Here is a 23,759-nt window from a genome sequence, read left to right as displayed (position 1 = left end):
TGTGAAAGGCAAGGTGGTGGAGGGAGCCACCACCCACCAGGAGATCCCTACAGTAGGGGCCTGTATTCCCTGCAGGGGGCATAAAGTGACATGGTGGGGAACAAAGGGCCCCAGTGCAGGGGGATCCAACTGTGCTCCTGTGCCCACCACTTCACACTCACACCCTGAGACAACATCCTTTGGTCAATCAGCCCACGGTCCACGTACTGCTTAAGGGAGGACCCCATTAGGTGTACCGACCTGTGTAGCTTCTAACGGGGGTTGGGAGGGAGTGCCAGTCTGGGTGTCCCTCATGTGTGTTCCCCTCCCCCTTCTCCCGTTCTCCCTCCAACCGATCCACCATCTCATTCCATCTCTCAAGGTCCCTCTCCGCAAGTTCATCCTTGGGGATGCTCTGCAGGCACACCCTTTCTGCCACCGCTCATTCAAGAATGTCTGTCCTCCACTTATCATGAGTTTGGGCGCCGCTCTTGGACAGTGAATGGTGATGCAGCACCTGAACAGCACCAAGCAGAGGAGAGCGAATCAGTAGCTCATTTTACCGCCTTCCTTGGGGAGCGGTAGTAGGCCCAGGAGGCAATGACGAGCTGTCCAGGTAATACAGGATCCAATTATCCGGGTCACTGAATCTATGACTTGCATCCAATATGGATGTAGCACCCCGCATCTCCCGGTAATGTGGATATAATCGGCAGGGGACTCACCACATGGTGCACCACCAGCCAACCATGTAGAATATATCCTGCTCAGTTTCTGTGGGATCATATAAGCTCTGTGCAAGTAGTAGGATTGAGTCAGCTTAGATCGGGCATTGCTGGCAGTTCCCCGCACCTGTGCCCTGGCGCGCTTTCACTCACCATCTGTGAGTGTGGTGTCAAGGTCATTGTCTATCCTTTGCCAGGTCTTGGCTATGTCTATCTGCCTATTGCTCTTCAGGGCAGAGTATAGTCGGGAGATAAGGCCCTTGCGGAAAGCCTGAGTCCAGGAAGACCTTCAGCACCTGGGACTCTGCCGACTTATCAGGAAAGCTGGTCCACAGCACGCCAGCCATGCGCAATATTGCAGCATATGGCAGGTACCTTCCCGGAGCTATGCCAAACAGTTTGTTTGCTTTGGTGAGTGTCAAAAGATGCTGTTCAGGTAAAGGTCGCCCACCGTCTGACAGCTCCTATTGATCCATTTCCGAACATCCATTGAAGCCTTCAGATGTATAAAGGGGCAAGCCACCATATTGGGAGGAGCCGTGAATACGGCTTGTATCTCAGGATGCTCGTCACCGGTCTTTCCCAAGCAGATGTCACCTGGGACACAATATAAGGGGTGCTCGGCGGAGTTCTACGCCCACCAATAAAGAATTTCGGGAGGCCAACCTCAGGCACCAGCCCCGCCAGTAGCTTCTTTTCCCAGTTGGGTTCCTTCTTGAACAACATCACCGCATATTGAAGTAATCCCACTAAATAGTATAGTTGGAGGTCTGGGTGACCGAGGCCTCCGTCCTCTATGTTCAATTGAAAATCTCCAATATAACCCTGCTTCGTTTATCAGCCCAGACGAGTGAGACCAAAAACGCATCCAGTTGCCTGAAGAGTGTAGCCGGCAGGGCACAAAATTAATTCTGCATAACGTACAGGCATCGTGGTAGGAGTAGCATTTTGCAGAGCCATCCTCCCCATTACGGGCAGCGGCAGGGAATTCTAAAATGTCACCGAATGACTGAGGTCCTGTACAGTATGTCCCATATTCAGGTTGTACTGCATACAGTCATCGTGAGTCACTTGTATCCCAAGATAGTAGAAATTACTGGTTTCCCAAGTGAGTCCCACTGCTGGGAGGTCTGCTGTTGGTCTCCAGGCCAATGATGCCATGGGAAACAATACTGTCTTATGACAGTTAATTTAGAGGCCTGATATACTCCCAAAATCTGTCATGTACTGCAGCAACTGCAGGACTGTATGACCCAGATCTGACACGTAGAAAAGTGTGTCGTCCGTATACATGGACACTACCTGAGTCATCTCCATCACCCATATTCCACAACTGGCAAGCTCCTCACTCAGATAGATCGCCAGGGGTTCCATCACCAGGGTGAAGAGGAGTGGGGATAGGGGTAAACCCTGTTGTGTACTCCTCTGGATATGGAAGGCCTCAGATATTATTTGGCCACTGTGCACCCTCGCTTTGAGTGCCGTATATAACAGGCGTACCAAAGCCTAATATCATAGACCTAATCCCACTCTCCGAAGGACTTCCTATAGATATGTCCAGCACAAGGTATCAAACGCTTTTTCGATATCCAAAGCCACCAGTGTGGCCTCTTCTCCTGCAGATCTCATGGCATGGAGGATATGTGAAAGCATCAGGAGGTTCATATGGGTGCCCTACCAGGCATAAACCTGTATTGGTTAGTGTGGACTAATCGGGTCGTCACCTAACATAGTTGCATCGCCAAGACCTTCACCAGCAGCTTAGCATCTACACTGAGCATAGACGGTAGGCGGTATGAACCCGGATCATGCGGATCCCTACCAGGTTTCAATTCCATGATTATAAGTGCCTTCCCATATGGTATGGTAGCCTAACAACTATCGTAGCCTCCCAGAGGGTGTCCAATAGCTGAAGGAGGAGGTTGGCCGAGTAGACCTGAAGAACTCCACTGAGAGGCAGTCTGGGCGCAGGCATTTCCACCTAGCCATGGCCCGGAGGGTGCCCCATAAGTCTTCAATTTGGATTTCTTCATCCAGGTCTTCCCTATCATCATCCGTCAGTCAGGGAAGCACAATACCACAGAGAACCTCCACCATTTCATGCGTGTCATCCTGCCGGGTTGCTACATATACCTTGGCCAAATGGTCTCTGGGTACCTGGTTAATTGCAGCTTGGCCCATGATCGCCCGTACATCCTCCCCCGCCAAGATGAGGATCACTGGGGGAGGTCGCTTCCTTTTCAGGGACCAACATGCAGCCTGACCAATCTCCCTCCCTTTGCGGCCTCTGGCAGTTGTCTAGTCTAACATGTCTGTCCCGCCAATCCCAGATTTCAGCTACCGTCCTGTGTGCCTCAGTGAACTCCCCTCTCCATCCCCTTCACCTAAAGTCTGTTGCTGGAGCTGGGTCAGCCAGGGCTCCCCCTTCAACAGCGCCTCTGGGTGCTGTATACTTTTCCAAGGCTTTCTCCCCATACCACCACCTTAAGGGAGACCCACTCTACCTCCCTTGTCTGTGTGGAGTTCCAGTTATTGTCAAAGTAGTCCTGCAGTACCAATTGTATCAGGGTCGCTCAACGACTCAGGCTTGAGTCTCCACAAAGGTCTGTGTCTGCTCATGTCGCAAAGCAAAAGCAGGGGTGCGTGGTCCGAGAGAAACCGCCGCACCAGATATTCCACCTCCCTGATATTTAAGTCCCCTTCTGTGGTCATAAGAAACCGATCCAGCCTGCTGCGTATGCGATGCGTGGGGGAATAATAGAACGTGTCGCCATCGGGTATAACTCCCACAATATGTCTATACATTATAGCATATGCATGGCCTCAGTCAGCCTGGTCGTCATGCCAGGCTTTGTCCCCAACCGGAGCTGGTGTCTATCTAACATGCCATCAAGGACACAATTAAAGTTTCCTCCCCAGACAATGGACATGGCTACATAGTTAAAAGGTATATCCTCTAGGGATGCGATAAACCCCTCATTATCCGTGCTGGGAGCATAGACATTGAGGAGGCACAATTCTACCCCATTCATCCAGCAGTGTAATAGGATATAATAGAATATATCTCCCCTTCACATCAGCTGTATGACCAAGCAGCTGAAGCGGGTAGATGGGTGCCTCCCAGGTGGAAACCCCCCTTGCATTGGAGTAGTAGGTCGAAGAGTACAGCTGACCCGACTATTGGAATTTCTGTGCTTCCCCGTCTGTCAAGTGGGTCTCCTCTAACATGGTTATGTGTATACCCTTAGGTCTTTACCTACTCCCCTCACATTCCATATGAGAACACAAGCAGAGTCACCCCTCAGGTCTGCTTACAAAACCTATCCAGTATGCTGCCCACCCCCTGCTGAGTCCCCCATGTCCCCCTTTTATAATACTGAGTCAGAACTGCACGGCTTAGTGCTTCAACAAAAGGATATTCTGCATACAATGTTACCCTTGTCTGTTCTTAGGGGACAAAGAGCTTGCCCTGGCCCAGCAACAAGACACAGTTGAGACGGTGTCTGGATGCAGAGGCCCCTCCACCAGATCAGAGCCACTTCCGACTGAATCAGCAGACATGACCGACTCAACCAGAGCCCTTGCCTGCTCCTGGTCCTGTCTCTTCTGCTGCAGATCCAGTGTTCCTTGCCTGCTCACCACTGCTCTGGCTCCGGAGATGGATCTCTGTTTTCCTCTGCCTCTCCTTCTGGACCACGGCACCACCCAGGTCCCATCGTCAGCAGCCACCCAGTTTACCTGTCCAAGCTTGCCGTCTCAGCTAAACTCCAGCCAGTCACATGCATCCTCCAGGGTCACAAAGAAGTGAGAGCAGCCATGCTGGAGTACCTGAAGTTTGGCTGGGTAAAGGAGCATGTATTGGAGTCCCATCGCCCTCATTTTCTGTTTGACTCCACCAAAGGACTGTCTTTGCTGCTGGACTAGCCATGTGTAGTCCGGGAATATCTTGGCACATGGATCTCAAAAGTAAGATTTCCTTTCTTACGCACCCCTTGTAAGATGGCATCCCGGACTCTAACTGAGTAACTTTGCTATGATGGTCCTTGGGATTCCCCCCGGTGGTGGCGGGGGACAGAGAACTGTGGGCCTGTTCCACCAGAAAGAATAAGGACAGCTCGGTTCTGATCCATTCCTCAAGAAACCGCTCCGGGTCTGTGCCCTCGGTCTTTTCTGGGAACCCTACGAAACAAGTTGCATCTGCGGGCCTTTCCCTGTGCATTCTCTGCTCTTGATTCCAGCTTCTACATTTGAGCCTCCAAAGCAGTCAAAGTAGCTTTATGAGCCTTCATCTCCTTCTGGAGCTCGCCAGCATGTTTTTATGTTGCAACTGTGCTTTCCGTCACTTTGTGGACGTCAGTGTGCAGCAAATTCATGTCTATGGCCATGGCCTCTATTTTGGCCAGGACTGGCATGCTTGAGGTTTGGATGGCCTCCAGGATCTGTGCTCCCGTGGGACCCTGTGGTGTTTGCAGCCCGTCCAGCTCTGCTGTCTTTGAGCAGCCTGCTGTGCCCTGTGTCATGAACTGGTCCATAGTGGTTTGTTGTGCAGGCTGCGCCTTTTTGTCTCCAACAATGGCGGTTTCCCGATAGTAGGTCTACAGTCAATCTCTTCAGCGTAGAGTATCAGCGGAGATGTATACTCGCTGGGCCCCCGTCAGCACTAGGCAGCTGGTCCGCTGCAACCCCTGCAAGGGGAGAGCCCCACTATTAGATGTGGGTGGTGGGGTGGCAGCAGGTACACGTCTCTCAATCACTAGGGTGCTACCCAACAGTCCTGCGAGTCCTCAGACCGGGATGCCGAGTGCTGCAGACCGTCTGGCCCAAATGCAGTCCCCCAGCGGCCATCCACTTAGGGGTGATTTGTGTTTTTGACACAGTCTCTGTTGGGGAGGCACACCCTTCTTCCCCCTCTCCCTCCACATTTATTAGCACTCACCGGTCTCTCCCCACTGGCAGGGGCTGGTTGCTAACCCCACGGAGTCCAGAGGGGGAGTGCAGGTGTCCCAAACCGGCCCGGGCCAATGCTATGGTCACAAGTATTGCCTGCCAAAAGTCATCCGAGTGGCAGGCCCAGCGTTCAGAAGCGCATCGCAGTCTTAGGGGTGCCCCCGTGCCTCGTGTCCCCACTGCCTTCACCGGGCCACACAATCCCTATCTCCTTACTGTGCCTTCTGTCACTTGACTACCGCTATGGGTTCCATGCCGCAACATCCCCTCCACAGGTAGAGTGGGGGTGAGGAGAGAGAAGCCCCCCTTGGTTACCTCTGAAAATCCTGGGGGGGCAATACTTACTCAGGATCTGCTCTGGTCAGCTGAGGGAGGTAGCGGGAAGACATCCACAGTGCAGCCTCCCACCCCTCGTGTGCTGGCTCCTTAGCGTGGCCACAGGTGCCACCTCATAGCCTGGTCTGTGACCCCTCCAGGCACAGTGCCGATCTCCAGGTCACCCGTAGGCCAGCTACCCCACAGGCTGAATATACCAGTTGGGTAGGGCACCGCAGGCAGGAAGGCGAGGTCTGCAGGTGCAGGGCAGGGCTGCCACAGGAGACTCCACGTAGTGGTTCTCCTCTGGCTCTTCTCATCACCTTGGCGGCCCCCTGCAATCTCCACCCTTGCAGGCAAGTCACACTACCTCTGTCTGGGACCCAGCAGCAACACCTCGTGACTAGGCCCGAGATTCCAGGCCTCCTCTTCTCTCTGCCATCTGCAGATCTGGAGGTCGCTTGAGGCTTGAGCCGGCCCACAACTCCTCCACTGGACTCAAAGGTGTTCTGCAGGGATTTTGGGGCTGAGATGCCCTTCAGGATGGGCAGGATTGTGGAGGATAGTGTTGGCGGTCTGAGAGCACTGAGTTAGTATGACCGAATGGCCACCTTGCTGGACATGCCCCCCCGCAGCTATATGATTGCTGATCTGATATCTATGCAGTCTACTTATCAGTAGGCCCTTTGAGGTTTATTTCAATTTAAGTATCTTCAAATCAGAAATTGTAAAGCGAAGGAATGGCGTTGTAGTTCGATAGGCAGCCCCTGCAATAGAAACATTGTTGCCATCGCATTGTGCTACAATGACTGATTGTTCCAGTGAGGAATGCCCTTCCTCACAATCCTCTTTCGATGAGAAGGCTAAGAAAAGGAAATCTTGAAAATGGTACTCAATGGCCCATTTATCCTTAAGATAAGAAGACTGGGAGTGGAAGAGTCCCCTAGTTATTTTTTCTGTGTTGCCTATACCATTGTATTTTGACTATATGAGAAAAGGCATCATGGACTGGAAAGTCTGAAGCGATACAAGAAGCCACAATTTCCCCAAAAGTGTTCTTGTTGACACTGACCTTTGAGCTAGACAATATGCTAACTGTTTATCTTTGAGTTTCATTATGGAACTTCATCCTGTTTCTAGTTGTATCCTGTTGCCAGGTAGACCCACATAACTTTTTCTATGGACTCTTTTTTTTTTTTTTTTTTTTTTTAACATATGTTTATTTTGTTATTAAGAACAAAAAAGATTTACACCACAGTCAGCATATCACCACATCGTTTTGTGTACAGTACAGTCTGCATCATCTTGTATACTGTTGTATGATACAGATTGTGAAGCCTACAAACATCTACAACATGTCAGTTATCCAACAAAATCTTGTAAGTGTGCAGCTGAACGATTGGTGTGGAGTTATGGATATATGGTTGACAGTGGGTATCTCGAACAGGGAAAAAACTAGGGCGGTAAAAGTAGTATAGAGTTCTGGGTTACGTACAGTATAGTCTGGTATAGCAGAGTTGTGGTAGTTACTGAATGAGATATAGTCAATAAGGATCCGCCGGTGGTGTCATCACCGGGGGAGGTGCAGGGGTAGAAGGTCATGCTATGCACCAGGGTTTGGAGCTGATCTTGGTGCTACTATGTAAGTCATGGAACTAGGAGAAAGGCATGCACAAAAGAGAAGGGTAACGCGCAGTCGTGATGCTGTCAGACACCGCGGGGGTAGGAAGGGCACAGTGTGCGTTGGTCAGCCTTCAGTTGTTTAAGGTGGCCTGGTGTCATCACGCATGGGTTGTTAAAAGTGTGCGAGGATTGTGGCCCATTGGTGCGAGAATGGCCGCTTTTGGAGGCCCCGCAGTACCTCACTGTGGAGCACCTTTTCTTCAGTAGCTCGTCATCTGCACACAGCCCCCGTCCTGGCCTCCACGGCCGAGCGCCAGTGCAGTGTGAGTGTGCAGATGGCTAGCAGAAGTGCCAGGATTGCAAAACGAGTGCAAACCCTATGGCTCTTTTTGCGCCTGAAGATACCCAGGGTGCTGGCCTCCCACGTTTGCAAGCCTGGAAGGGCTGTCATCTTTGGGAGTGCGTCATGAATGAAGGATCAATAATGTTGCAGTGAGGGGCAGGACCATAGCATGTGGCATAAGTCTGCTCCCATGAAGAGGCAGCGCAGACAAGTGATCTGCGCTGAGGGATAATAACACTTTAAGTTTGCCGGAGTGAGATATCCCCTATGCAACAGGTAGAATTTAATATTCTTAAAGCTGGAGTTTTGCAAGACCCTTTTTGGATGAGATACCACTATATCCCACTCCTTATATCTGCCTCCCACTGTTTCTCTATGGACTCTCAGTAGGGTAAACTAGAGGCCCAGCTTGCTTTGGTATAATGAACTCGACCCAGAGCGGCAAACCTTTCACTCATTACCATTTTAGAACCTTTAATTGTTTCCTTAATAAACCTGCTTTGTTAGTTACCCCTTCATTGCCTCCTGTGCCATTCTGACCCATGAGGTGGCCCTAGTCCAAGACTAATTTTCAGAATTAACCTTTTCCCCTGAAGATTTACTTTCTGAATGTCACACTTAGAGTTACCATTGGGTGTATATACAGTCAACATGTTTCAAGGGAGTCTGTCTATCCTGAATGTTGTTTTCTTTGCCTTACCATCTTAAAGGTGACATTCAGGATTTGGGTTTCTATTAAACGTAAACATTTGGTATCAAACAAAAGGTACATGTTGATCCTAATTGTTTTTTTCATTTTGAAAGTGTGGTTTTAATGAAACTGCCTTTTTATTTTCTTCACGTCTTACTTATTGTTTCTTTACTGGGTTCATTTGTGCTGTTTCTTCAACTATGCTTCACACATTCCTTCAGGAATGGTGCTTTGCCTCAATCAAACAAAATTAGAACTTGTCATTGGCTTATTTTAGCATTTACATGGGCACATTATTTTAACTCTGGGCCTGCAGCCTATGCCCTTTCACCCAGCTACATTTAATTTTCTTCCTCTTATTATTTTAGGCCAGCTTATTTTTAGTGGAGGTGTTTTAATATTGTGAGGTCAGGAATCAAAGAGAAAACTGTCAGTCCCAGGCAAGGTTGAAAAGTCTAGCTCAAATCTCAGCAAACTGATCCCATGACCTACAGACATATTCTGTGGTTTTCAAGGGGTAATTATATCTTTCATTTTTTTAAAAAATAAATGTGTTCTTGCTTCTCAGGTGAATGCATGTTCCTTCATACCAAGAGAGTATTTTATTTATGGGAACAAGCTACTGTGGGTACAAAAGCATTTTGGGCATTTGTGTTGAGGAGGGAAATACAAGTAGGCTATGAGCATGGTAAAAACATATTTATGAAAGCCCCTTCTGCCTTCTGCAGTGTTATCATGTACAATCATGTTCTTTCACTGAACTTTCCCAGTAGATACTGGAGTCTCTGGAGCTGTCTCTCTTTGCTTGGAGATATGTCTAGAACATCTGTGTGGCATCCTTGATCTTTTTTTGGTTGGCACTCTCCACTTTTCTCCTCCTCTCATGTCATCAGCTATCTTTTCTGTGATTAGTCAGAATGCCTTCCTTTTTTGAGGCCCTGGTGTAGATGGACCCTCTGACGGCAGAAGCGGACGTTTCTATCTTCTGTTGTGCATAATCTCTACTTCTATTTCAAAATATTAACCTAGTCATTACAGCTAGGGTAAATATCTTGGGTTTCCATGAGTGTCACCCTGTGAGTCTGATCCATTCGCATTGTCCCAGGTTCCAAGTATCTTGGCTAATATTTCTTAGATATATACTTTGATGTCTTCTTCCTTCTTGTATAAGCAGCAACCCATTATGCAAATGTTTCCTGTTGCCCTGTTCTCAAAATCTCCCTGGGTGTCTTAAAGAATAATATTTTGTTTATTTAAGCAGCAGTGCACAACCATATTTGTTCCAGTATGTTTGAGATCCAATCCTCAATGTCCTTCAGATAACTAACAACCATGCTTAACTCACTGATCTCACTTCAATTTCCTTTAGCTCCTTCCATAAGTGTGGCTTTACTGTAGCTTTTCTGGTCTTCTATGTGTTTGAAAAATTCCATGGATATTTTTTTCATAATTTTGTTCTCTAACCTAAGATGATCCGGATTGTTTGTCTATTTCCTCTTTATTTGAGAGATTTCTAGACAAATGTGTCACAAGGGACAATGTTTTTCCCATGTAAAGTGTGTGAGAACAATAACAAAGATGATCCTATCATCACCTTCGCAGTTATGTATTGTAGGGTGGTACTGTATAGTTCACCTAATTGCACCATGTTAGCCAGCTATCTGATGAGGCCCAATTCTAGATTCCAGGAGGGGGTCCCGAAGTGGTACATCTGTCCAGAGTTATTCATGGCGGAAGGGATGGGATTGTTAGAAAATTGAGTATGTCTATAGCGGCGGGTAAGCAAAGCAATTAAGTACAGCAAATTCCCGGTGTCAATCTTGCGGTTGCCGCTCTCTTGGCAGGAAGTGAAAACAGGAACTTGGATTAAAGAACATAAACTTATTATGTGAGGCCTCTTACATTACCATGTATGGTTGGTTGTAACCCTACTAAAACTAAAACCTATATTGTAGGACATTTAAAGTCTCTGTGTCCGGGTACCTTTTGGTTTTCTGTGGGCGTAGTGATAACCATGGATAATGTCATAATGGGCAGGTGAGAGACAGTATGTAACTCTGGCAGTATGGCCAAAGTTAATGCCACAGTGGGCTGAGGGGAGGTGGGTAGCAGCTTCCTGTTTTGCATGCTGACATCTCCAGTGCTCATGTACTCTTAACGGTGTATCCTCTCCATACAAAGTTTACAATTCACTGTTGTTTCTAGGTACTTTTGCTATGAATACGTTCAAATGCAATAAAGTCTCACTCTTTACTTCCTCTTAGGCCTTGGGAGCTCTATGGAACACATGCATTGCTTAGAGGATGGCACCCCTGAACTGAACATGCTGCTGGTGGGGAGCGGAGATGGTCGGCATCTCCTGAAAACCATCTGCCAGGCCCACCGCTGGCCACAAAGGCAGCTAAATGTAAGGCTCTTAGACCTGGAAGCCATGTAACTCTTTTGTTGTAGGATGAGTTGAGTGTAAAACTTAACCTTTTTAAGTGTTTATGGAAACACAGGGTGTGTGAAAGTCCTGTTAAGTGACTCAATATATAGTCAATATGAAAATGACAAAAAAGTGCTTTATTTAGTACATTGCTTTGGGTAATGATTATGTAATATGAGCTGGGACTAGTCATACATTAGATTTGGCACAATCTTCTCGTGATTTGTTTATCTTCTATTATTGTTTAAAGTATATTTTACTTAGTGATGAAACACCAACAACATTTTATTAGATTTTCCAAACTCAAACAAGACTAAAGAATATAAAATTCCTTAGAGGTTTTAAATCCATTTAGAAAAAATACAATTGTATATGATTTTTGTCTTCTCAACCTCTGAATTTAGATGATATCAAATAATGTTACAGCTTGGTAACAATTGTTAATAGTGGGAGAATAGACGAGAAATACGGATCTAGATCTCGTTGTCAAATAATGTGTTCTGTATATGTTTACAATCATTGTCCTTACTTATCTCCACAAGTAAACTTGCACACTATTCTTCTTCTACTTTCAGTTTGTACCTGCTCACAATTGTTTTGGGTCCAAAATCACTTAAACCTGGTGTTTAATTGTTCTAAATAAAACTGTAATCTTCATAAAAGTAGAGTAAAAATTAGACCAAGCAATTATATATTTTCCACAACAAACATCATTAGGTATGAATGTTTTTCGGGGTCTAGATTTTTTTTACTCCGTGTTATATAGTATATATTTTAGGTCTGTAAGCCATTGTTAACCTTATTTATTACATATATCAGAATATATTTTAAGATGACACTTTTAGTTTCTACCACGTGGCCAAAGAGATTCTTTTGATAGTGCCTTCTATTCTGAGACATAAGTAGATATTATTAACAGATGTAGTTAAGCATGTTTAACTTTTTGATGTTTACCACAAGGTCTGAGTTAAGATTTACTGATGTCATTTGAAAGCAGAAGCTAATTTTTGTTGCATATGCATTCTTACCATGTTGATTTGTCAACTTAGTGTTATAGGGTACAGTTTGTTTGATAGTCTTGTTTTGATCTCTGCTTTGGGTAACATCTGTGTAAATTACATAAAACTGAGCGTATTTAGTCATTTGTCCAAGAATTGTGGTAAATTCGCAAAAAATTATCCTCCTCTCTATCCGAAAAGGTTTTTTTTCCCCTTTCGATGATATTTCTAGAACATTCTTGCTGACAGTTCTGTGGACTAATAACCATTTCTGTTTGTGTGTCTCAGTTTTATATTGTGGAGAACAACGCTGAAGTCCTGGGGCGGCAGCTGCTCTTTCTCACACTGGCCTTGGAAAGCCCTCAGCAGATGGGCCTGCAAGGTAAGCGGATGTGGCTCATTATTCCCTAGGCCATTGCTGGAAAACATTGTGGTCCTGGTCCTCCCATTTGCATATCCAGCAGTTAATAGTGGTTGGTTCTACTGGCTCAGGTTGCTAGCACATATATTTTTGGACACTTTGAAGAAAATCTCAGGTGATTTCAGTTGCATGTTAGAACTGGATACAGGGTCTATTGTTGTTTTTGGGGTTTTGTATTTAACTTTATTGAATCCTTTATTGAATCCTTGGAGTTTTCCTTGTTGTTTGCACTGGTTCGATATAATCCAACATTAAAAAAAAGTCACATGCTGCAGCTGGAAAGTTTAGATACTACAGGTAATCGATCAGCTGGAACTTCCTCAAAGACTCTGAAAATGTTTCCTCTCACGTCCTTTTCTTCATCCCCTAGAGAAGAGTGAAGCCTTCCTGGAGCTCTTCGGGAACAGCCTGATCAGAAGTCAGACTGCAGCCTACCTGCAGGAGAAGGCACACCTATTCATAGACTACATCACTGACCTGGAGTTCCAGCACTGCGAGATGCCGCTGCTTGACCTTACTGCCCTCAAGGTATTTGTTTCTGATAAGCACTGATCAAGTGGGGTCATGCATCAGAGTACTGTGCAAGAACTTAGATAGATCCTTCCTCGTTGTAATGCCCAACATTGTGTCGCGTGTTGGAGATCCATTCTATAAATGGATGTACATGTAAGAGAAAAGGTTTTTGTATCTACTACTTTTGTGCAAACTGCCTGTCTGCTACTTGTGACTATATTGGTAACCCAAAGCTGTTCTTGACCTCACTAATCTTCCTTTCTTCCTCATTATGATTCATTCTGGACTGGGAAGATAAGATAACTCTGGAAAATGTTCTAATACTAGATAAACATTGCATCCAGCTGCTACAGCTAGTGAGCATGACCATCTACAGGAGGGTTTACAGGTGTTTTCTTCCAAGATTTTGTTTTTTAAAAAGGGGGCAGCTTTTATTTTACCTGCTTTGGGTTTAGAAAAAGTACTGAAGAGAATGTCATAAAATATTCCAATTCCTCAGGGCTTGGCATGGTATTTGGGGAAAAAAATATTTGTAGCAGTACATACTGCGTGTTCATAAATGGTAGTTGTGTGCTGCTCCTGTCAGCTGCTTTTTCCGCTGGGTAGATCAGTTTAGCCCTGAAAGCAGCTCACTGTCCTTAACGTACCATAGTTTCCTCTGCTTTCCCTGGTGCCTAGTTCAACTCTCCTTATAATCTATGCATGCATCAAAACTGGTCCAAAAGTATGTACTTAAGGACGCCTTCCAGTACTTTGGAGATTCAGTATTTAAGACATAGGAGAGTTTTCCCTCCAGACGAAGAGCCGGCTGGCGTTTTAATAATTAATTCATCCATCCCCATACTGGATGTTATATGACTCCAAGCTGCGCTCCATTTTCATTATTTACCTTGTCCTGATGAAGACCCGTGTTTAAGGTCCTAACTGGCCTTCTGTTCATTTTTTCGGGTTGAAACATCAACAATTCCCTGTTTCTACAGCCTGGATTGAGTACACTATCCACAGGGAGGCAAAATTGATTCAAGCAATTACCTCCTAAGAGTGGAACACAATTGAAGTGTTTGATTGGATAGAAGGACAGGCTTTGTTTCAAAGAAAGACTGATTATGTTATGGATTCTCCCCTCTTTTTTTCTTATTTAATCTCTACATGTGCATTTTTTCTGAGCACTTTGGTGTACTGAGTGAAGCAACCATTTATATGTAAATAATGTGTGTGTGTGTATACATATATATGTTTTGCATCCAGTTTGCATTTCTTTTTGTGATAGGTTTTTGTGTCTATTCTTCCCTTCTGAGAAATAAAGACATCTATTTTTTGTGGATTGTTGTACTCGTATTGTGTTAGGATACATTAATTGAGTTAACTTATCCTGGATTGTCCGGTTGGATAATTTTTGTTGTATACACTGCACTATACCCACATCCTTCGGCTTTAAGGGTAACCCCATTAGTATGTAATGGCTCCCTACATTCTAGGCCTTCCATCCACCAGGTATTGGCAATGAAGGAAGGCACACATTGTTTCACATGACCTGAATTTAGAAAAAAAAGTACATTACACTTGAATTCGCTACATTTTGCAAAGTCATCGCTGTACATAATGATAAAATTCGCAAACCCACATGTGGCAATACTCCACAATTTCATGACTTTGTCCTATTAACATTTGAAAGAGAGTTCCATATTAACAGCCCTCTTGCCGAAAGGTTATTGAGGGTGTCATGGAAAACCATAAAGCCTAGTGCCAGGGAATGCCTGTTCGTGCTAGAATGACAACCTGACCCACTGGGCTAATTGCCATCTCATAATGGACAGTGGATTAAGGCCGTGGTCAGTGTTCTATCCCTTTTGAAAGTGCTTAAATGCAGAGGATAACCTTGTGGCTTGTAAAAGTAAATGCAAAGTTATGGGAAGAAGCTGGAGGTGTGATTTTTGTCCTAATGCTAAACCCCTTATAAATCTGCATTAAAGGTTCATAGAAGACAAATCAGTATGCCTGCGACTCCTATTATGCCAGTAAAATAGAGGTGGGCAACAGTTCATCCATGGAATTATTCACGATTCTGCAGGAATTTAGTAATCCAGAGGCTATGTCTCGAAGATTGAACCCTCTCTGAATCTCAGTGACTCTTTTGCAGTATTTCTTTGAAAAAACAATAAGCATGTGTTCTCCTTTGGATCTGTCTTCAGTGTTCAAGAGTTCTACCTCACAAATTAATTTGCTGGCTGAACTAAGCCCTTAACTTAATCTAGTCTGCAAATGCTTTTATCTTCCATCAAACCTGGTTTCCCTGACGACCCCTACCCACCTCTATACTTATCAAGGCTTTAGACAGTGTTTCACAGGTTATTTCAGGGTTCTTCACTACATTTCCTCTCACCTCTACTGTCCCCATAGAAGGAAACAGGCCATAATACTTCCGCTTTTTATTATGTCTACTGCTGACCATAAAGTGCTTTCTAATTTTCGGCCCATTTCACTGTTTCCCCTTTTTACTAAGTTGGTGGAAAATGAAATCAATTAACAGCTTTCTATCTTTATTGAGTCTAATAACCTCCTGAACAATGTTAATTCCATATTTTGTAATTCCTTTAACTGCCTTGGCTATTACGAAAGAACTTTATTGCATCTTGAATTGAGGCGGAAGGTCAGCAGTCATTCTTTTTGATTTGAGGGCCACTTTTGAGAAACACAAAAAATATACAAAAAAGTGATGGATGGAATGTTTGAGTTCATCTCAGCCACTGATAGTTACTTAGGGCCGCATCTCAATCCATCATTATTTTTCATACCATGCCACCTCAGTTTGGACCCAGCTATATGCAAATAGGTCTAGACCCACCTCCAAAGGGAGCAGTCCAGCCCGACCTGCAAGGGAAGGTCCTCCCTGGACAGGAACACAAACAACCCAGGACCGGTTTACCCTAGCTAGGGCTCATCAGCCAGGTATAGCTTGGTGCCAATGGCACAGTCTACACAGGATCCACGTCTTGGCATACCTGTCTTACTTCGGGGTACACAATAATGTATACAAAAAAGTGATGGATGGAATGCTTGAGTTAGTCTAAGCCACTGATAATTGCAGGGGCTGCATCCCAATCCATCGGTATTTTGCACACTACGCCACCTCAGTTTGGACTAGTCTAGCCTGATTGGTCCTCCCTGAACATGAAAAAAGCAACTCAAGACCTGTTAAGCCGTAGTTAGGACTCATCAGACCGGTATAGCTTGGTTCCAGTGACATAGTGTGCACTGGATCCACGTCTGAGCATACTGACCCACTTAGGGTGACACACTAAAGTATGCAAAAAAGTGATGGAGGGAACGGTTGAATCAATCTCAGCCTCTGGTAATTACTCAAGGCTGTTTCCTCATCCATCGTTATTTTGCACGCCATGCCACCTCAGTTCAGACCCGGCCATATGCAGATCAGTCTTGACCTTGCCCTAATGGGAAGAGTCTAGCTCAAACTGCCAGTCAAGGTCCTTCCTGCAGCAGAACACAAGCAACCCAGGACCTGTTTCGCCCTACTTAGGGCTCATCAGCAAACTATATCTGGGTTCCAGTGAAACGTGCACTGGACGAACATCTGGTCACAACCGTCCCACTTAGGACAACACACTAAAGTAGGTGGAATGCTTAAATTAATCTCAGCTCAAGGAATACGTATTTGGAAGGGAACCCCTTAACAGGCCTGTTTCAAAACTGAAATTCCTTAATGTTTACGTAACCCATTTAACGATTCAGAAACCCTTTGTTAAACGGGTTTAGTAAATTTTTTAAAAGCGTTTTATCATCTCAAACCCTCAGATTTACTGAAACTGAGGGCTTACAATTGTAATTCTTTTGTAAATCAGGCCCAATATCTAGAATCTTATGCCAATATTGATCCTCTGCATCTAAAATTGAAAAGCATCTACCAGCTTGCTTGGTAGATTTGCTGGAGTATGTGTGGTGACATGTTGTGTCTTCACTGTTTTATGTCTTAGTGATCCAAGCAGAATCCTAGGGTGCGATTATATATTTTTTGTCACCACCTGACTGTTCACCCATGCTGTGGATAAACTGGGCTAATAACACCAGCCTATAGCCACTGTAAGATGTCTGGCAATATATAATGAATCCTACATGAAGTGTTTCTGCATTGTGTATTGCTGGCACAACTGTCTTTGCAAGGCAAATGTGCAGTGCTCTTGTAAAATGGCACTGATCTTCAAGCGCTGTATGATACTTGGCAACAAGGTCTTTTTTTGGGTGCTACCTTTTCCATGATGTGTTTTCTTAGTACGGAATCTAGGTCAACAACTGCCTTAATTGCAAGCAACAGCACAGGGTTCTCATTTTTATTAAATAATTGTATGATTTCCTAATAATATGAATATACAAAAGCCATTGCAAATAGATTGGCATAGCAAAATTAAAACAATACAGTTCTATAACATGTTTGATGGAAAAGAGTACAAAATAGCCAAATTCGCCTCTGTCACTACATTGACAATGTGTAGCTTTGTCATACATATACATAAAAAATCGTCTAAGTATGCTAAGTAAATCTCATCTGTATACTGAAATGTTTGAAAACATTGTTCATATCATCATTAATTGTATGAATAATAAAAATTAAACTTGTGAGATCCAATTGTAGTAAGGGGAGCTGCCAACCTTCCCATCCCATCCAACCTTCCCATCCCATCCAACCTTTGGTACCAGTTCATGCTGAGCCCTCTATACCATCCAGCTTGCATCCTTTTTCTGTTGTTCCTTTTTCACCAGGGAAACCTAGATTGCTCATCCATCTAGCCACCCTGTGAGGGATCATTTACCAGAGACACTTAAACTGTGGTATTTAAAAGGATGAACGCACCCAGGCTTTTTTGGTGCCTTCCTCCTTGCTGCCTGTACCAGGAGCCAAAACTAAAGCCGCAGTAAAGACTAAGGCCCTCATTACGAACCTGGCAGTCTCATGACCACCAGGTTAGCAGATGGCAGTCAGACCGCCGTAATGCAGCAGTTCGAGCATCATATTATGACCTTGGCGGTCATGCTGCGGTTAGACCACTAGGATTAGTCATCCCGGAGGTTGTGGCGGTCCTAATCCGCCAGCGCAGCTGGGGATTACAACTTCGTTCTCTGCCAGCGATTTCATGGCGGGAGCACTGCCATGAAAGGGCTGGTGGAGAATCGGTGCAGAGGGCCCCCCTGGCCAGCACCGTTGTGATGTGAGCATTGCGAGGGTGCTGGTGCACCCTGTGCTCTACAGCATTGCCCCCAGCTCGATTACAAGCCAGAGACAATGTTGTATGGTGTTTACTGCTAGGCCGGAAATTCAGGTTTCCGCCCGCTGACCTAGTCGGAAACTTGTAATGGGCCCGGCGAGGAGGTAGCCACATTGTCGGCAACCTCCCCTTCGGAGTTTTGGCAGATGGCTTAAACCGTCCACCAAAATCGTAATGAGACCCTGTGTGTGGTTGCTGCTCGGTTCTGGAAGAATTGTTATCATGCAATGATCCAGACAAATGAAACCCACAAGGCATGTGCCTCGCTATGACTGCAACATATTCTACATATATGGAAGTAGATACTCACTCATGTACTCCTATCACTGACTTGACGTTCAGAATGTTGCTATTTTAGTGTCCTTCCCAGAAGTGGTCAGTGGCCAGTAAGATCAAATTACCTTCCATTACAGGCCCTCTGCAGGGACCTTTCTTCCACTCCACAGATGCTAGCCTGCCCATACCCCTTTTTTTAGCCGTTCAACCATCATAAAAGAAAACTTCCTTGGATTTGGGGCTCCTGCAGCATTATCATTTTCAAACAAGCCAAAATGTGGAAACAAGAGAGCAGGCAAAGGGGAGAAAGCAGGGGATTTTATTTTTCCCATTAAGCTGCATTGAAGTTGAGCCAATTTTAATCAGGAGGCAGCAAAAACTAAAACAGTTTGTGGCTTGGAAAAACACGTTTCTCCTACCTCAATCAGATGTGTTGGCATGTACATATCTATTGGTGACAACAGTGCAGTCATACAGTAGGTGTTGTGTTGACTGCACAAGTGTCAAACCCTCCAGCCATATTTAATAGCATCATAAGCCACCCAGGACACCAAGTCACCTTTATGCACTACAACTGCAGGGCAACACATTTAACTTGGGGCTAGACCTATGCACCTAAAGTGGGCTCTACATAGTTATTGGCTAATTCCTAAATGTAATTTCCAGGATATGAGGACTAAACTTATATGTATTCTTATCGCGTTACTTTATTTTGATAAGTGCTGTATATTGTGTGGTACCTTTGTTTATGTATTTATTAACAGTGTAATTGAGTGCTCAATCACTCAATAAGCATATAGCGTTTTACACTGAAATAAACTCTTGTATCAATTGGTACAAAAAGGGAGAACATGTAGTGTTACATTAAATTAAGTTGACATAATACACTGCATGGACTCATACTGTGTTTGAGGAATATGATATATTGAACTATCATGATTGTTCCCTATAGGAATATTTTTTACACTATAGTTTGGGGACCAGGGTTCCATAGGGTTGTATGGCAATCCCGACTATATAGTATATAGTTGAAGCTATGAAATTAGCCTTTAAATGAACATGCTTGTTTTGCAAGATATTTAATCCGGCAGGTGACTGAGGCCCTCATTATGACTTCTGCGGTCTTTTTCAAAGACCGCCGAAGCTGCAGCAGACTGCCATATTAGGAGTCAGTGGAGGACTGCCACCCATTTATGGGCAGACTTCAGATTCTGAAGAGGCAGTTTTGCATTGCCAGCACCGCCACGCCAGCAAGACTCCGCCCGCCTTATTACGAGCCGTAATACGACTTGGCGGAGTCTTGCTGGCAGTGCAAAACCGCCAGGACGCATCCCCCTCCCGGGCGACCAGGTTGCAGTGAGCTTAGAGCCTGCCCATTGCTTACCATTTGTTGGCTTAATTGTCACCATTATTTAGTTGCCTGCTTGCTAATTGGTTAACATGTGTGGGCTTTCCTTCCTCTCCTTCTGTTTGTCCCTCCCCTGGAGTATAGATGCATTATTGTGTCCTTTCACTGCTCACTTTTTCATGCTATACTTTCTCTCTCTGTTTAAGCACTCTACAAGTGTATACCTGTTTTCCAGTCGTCTCACGCGTGTGCTTCTCCTTCCCACAACTAGGATCTTTGTTTCTCTCTCACTCACCAAGGTGCTTCTCCTCCACTCTCCCTGCGTTGCCTTCTCAACTGTATGGTTTCTCTTTTCGCCCCAACCTGCTCCATGTTGCTGTCTTTTCTCTGATCTTTCTCATGTCGATTCTGCCCCCACCTGCTCCTCCCCATGTTGCTTTCATCCCCAGCATTGTTGCCTGCAGTGTTACTTTCTCTTCCCCAGTGTTGCTTCCTCCTCCATCCACTTTTAACAAAAAAAAAGCCTTTCCATTGCAGATTTTTTGGGCCAGATGTACGAAGGTAAGTGTTTGCGATTACCAAATAGCACATTTTTGCAATTTGCTCTTTGGTAATCGCAAACAGCAAAATTTGTATACAAATGTGTTTTACACATTTTGCAATTCCCAGTGGGTCGCAAATAGACCTACCTCTTGAATATTAATGAGGTAGATCTCGGTTTGCAACCCGTTTGGAATCGTAAAAATCTCAGGGATGGTGACTTGCTGGGATCAGCATGTCTGTGACTGCTTTTCAATAAAACTTTTTTTTTTTTTTTAAATGCAGCTCGTTCTCCTTAAAGAAAAACAGGATGCATTTCAAAATAAAAAATGTTTTTTTTCATTTATCAAGAGTAGGCAGTGGCCAGTGGGAACACTGAATGCTCTTAAAAAATATTTTTACAAACATTCTGAAAAGGAGGGGGTCCCTTGTGGCCCCCTTTGCATTTGTGAATAGGTTACCACCAACTTAAAGTTGGTAGTAAAATGCAAATGTTTTGCGACCTCATTTCGGTCGCAAAACATTTATTCATACCCCTGTGATTCAGTATAAGGCAGGGATGACCCAAACACGCCCCTTCCTAATGCCGAATCGCAAATCCAAATTGGGAATTGGTAACAGGTTACTGAATCACAATTTGGGCTTGGTACAAACGAAAATGCCCTTTTCTGTTGGGAAACGGGTTTGCGATCGTAAAAACGCTTCATACATCTGGGCCTAAGTTACAAATTCAAATTGGATTGGTAACTAAAAATGAAAATAGCGGACCCACGCATGCACGCACCTACAAAAAACTCCACCTGACTTCTTCAAAAGCTCTTTTTAATTGCTATCCGGGATGCTTTGACAGATCAGTAAAACAACTGCAAAGCCAGTAGGTCCCAAAGGTGCGACCTGTTAGCTTTGCCAATGCTTGTTTTCCTGTCTCTCATCCTCTACATTTTGTGTGCCCTTCCTCTGTCCTATATCTTCTTTCTTGCCATCCTCTTTCTTTCGCCATTCTCGTCCACTTACGCGCGTTCCCAGTATTCAGCTCTCTTACTCCCTGCACTGTTCCTTCATCTTTCTCTCTTCCCTGTTCCTCGTGCTCTCTCTCTACACTTCTCCCTCCTCCTGCTGTGGTAAAAGCAGGTCTACGCTCTTTCATGTTCCAGTTGGATTTGAATCGCTGGAGAGCGGATTGCCGCCGTCCATCAAAGTGGAATCAAAGCAGCTAGGGCGCCCTTGTAGTTCCCTTTTTGTTGTTCCGCTCAGGGCGCGGCTTTGAACGCCTTCCGGCGTCTGGAGCGGAACACTGCTCTCAGAGCCGGAAGCTGCTCCCAGGACACGAGCTACCCAGGTGTAACTACACCTCTGAACTTAATCAACTGAGTTTGAACACAGAAGTGCCACCGGGCAAATATTGTCTCGAGTGAAGTCATTAAGCATTCCCTTACCAACTTATAAAATACAGAAAATTAAACCAGTATGCACATTTCTTTCTGAAATTATTTCAAAAACATCGCACACCACTTAAGTATCACACTTTATATTTCATCGAATGCTCACATTTTCAAATTCACAGAGAAGCTGTCATCCAACGACTGGGGAACAGGAAATCTTCCAAAGATGGCAATAACTAGGTTCAATCACTGTTGTCCCCCTTGCGCTTCTCTGTCTTAGCTCGCTCCTTCCTTTCCTAACTACCCTTTCCCTCTCCACATTCACTCTCTTTACCTCCTTTCTTTTTCCCACTACTTCTCTCTTCTCTCTTTTCTGTTATAATCGGGTTATTCTCTAGATTTTACCCACAGTGTATCTTTACCTACTTTACTTACTGCCTTTTCTGATTGGACCATCATTCTGAGGGCTATTGGTTTGCTCTTACCTTGTAATTATTTCCTCATTCGTTAGATGATTTTACTTCCACTTTACTGTTTAACTTATGTGAAGTTAAGTTCTTCTCACTCTTATCTATTTGTCTCTGCTTTCCCAGGTAACTAATCCTTTATTCTTCCTTTATTTTGTATAGTCCCCTTTCGCATTGTCATCCTTTAGTTTTTGCTTTTTATTTATAAGTATGATGTTTTTTGTATTTGTAACCCTCCCCTGTGTATGTATTTGTACCTCAACGCTGGGCTTTTGTAACTTTGGGCCAGATGTGCTAAGAGGCAAATCACAAATAGTGGGTACCAAGTGCGCCCCGACTTTATGCGAACTGGCTGTACTTTTGCGATGGGACACGTGTGCAAATAGGTCGAGTCATAAAATGTCCAGTCGCAGAGCAACCTTCCTAATGAATACTAATGAAACGGGCCGCTAGTTGTAGCCTCCTGTGATTAGCTACGAACATAGGGATGGTGGCCTGTAAGGGATTGCAGACCACCATCCTTTTCATTTCCATACGGGAAAACATCTTTTAAAAACACCCTGTGTTCCTTAACCCCTTCGCTGCCAGGCCTTTTCCCCCTCCTGTGCCGAGCCTTTTTTTGGCTATTTGGAGCAGTTCGCGCTTAGGCCCTCATAACTTTTTGTTCACATAAGCTACCCACGCCAAATTTGCGTCCTTTTTTTCCAACATCCTAGGGATTCTAGAGGTACCCAGACTTTGTGGCCTCCCCAGAAGGAGGCCAAGAAATTAGCCAAAAAACAGTGAAAATTTCGTTTTTTTCAAAATAAATTGAAAAATGGGCTGCAGAAGAAGGCTTGTGGTTTTTTCCCTGAAAAGGGCATCAACAAAGGGTTTGCGGTGATGAAATCACCAGCTTCCCAGCTTTCAGGAACAGGCAGACTTGAATCAGAAAACCCAATTTTTCAACACAATTTTGGCATTTTACTGGGACATACCCCATTTTTATGATTTTTTGTGCTTTCAGCCTCCTTCCAGTCAGTGACAGAAATGGGCATGAAACCAACGCTGGATCCCAGAAACCGCAACATTTCTGAAAAGTAGACAAAATTCTGAATTCAACAAGGGGTAATTTGTGTAGATCCTACAAAGGTTTCCTACAGAAAATAACAACTGAAAAAGAAAAATATTGAAATTGAGGTGAAAAAAACATCAATTTTTCTCTACGTTTTACTCTGTAACTTTTTCCTGCAATGTCAGATTTTCGAAAGCAATATACCGTTACGTCTGCTGGACTCTTCTGGTTGCAGGGATATATAGGGCTTGTAGGTTCATCAAGAACTCTAGGTACCCAGAGCCAATAAATGACCTGCACCCTGCAGTGGGTTTTCATTCTATGCCGGGTATACAGCAATTCATTTGCTGAAATATAAAGAGTAAAAAATAGCTATCAAGAAAACCTTTGTATTGCCAAAATGGGCACAAGATAAGGTGTTGAGAAGCAG

At 44.6% G+C, this 23,759-nt stretch overlaps 1 protein-coding gene across 3 annotated transcripts in view; it reads left to right on the top strand.

Moving 5' to 3' along the window:
- The window catches only part of DNAAF3 (dynein axonemal assembly factor 3), a 165,376-nt gene that overhangs the window by 38,371 nt on the left and 103,246 nt on the right, over positions 1 to 23,759 (top strand). For all 3 annotated transcript variants that reach the window (XM_069200750.1, XM_069200751.1, XM_069200752.1), the window contains 3 exons: positions 10,888 to 11,030; positions 12,338 to 12,431; positions 12,841 to 12,998. In XM_069200750.1, coding sequence (XP_069056851.1) covers positions 10,888 to 11,030; positions 12,338 to 12,431; positions 12,841 to 12,998 — 395 coding nt within the window. The remainder of the gene's footprint in view (positions 1 to 10,887; positions 11,031 to 12,337; positions 12,432 to 12,840; positions 12,999 to 23,759) is intronic.

This window comes from Pleurodeles waltl, chromosome 7 (genome assembly GCF_031143425.1).
Source record: "Pleurodeles waltl isolate 20211129_DDA chromosome 7, aPleWal1.hap1.20221129, whole genome shotgun sequence".
NCBI lineage: Eukaryota > Metazoa > Chordata > Amphibia > Caudata > Salamandridae > Pleurodeles > Pleurodeles waltl.
This window is presented reverse-complemented; position numbering and strand designations above follow the sequence as displayed.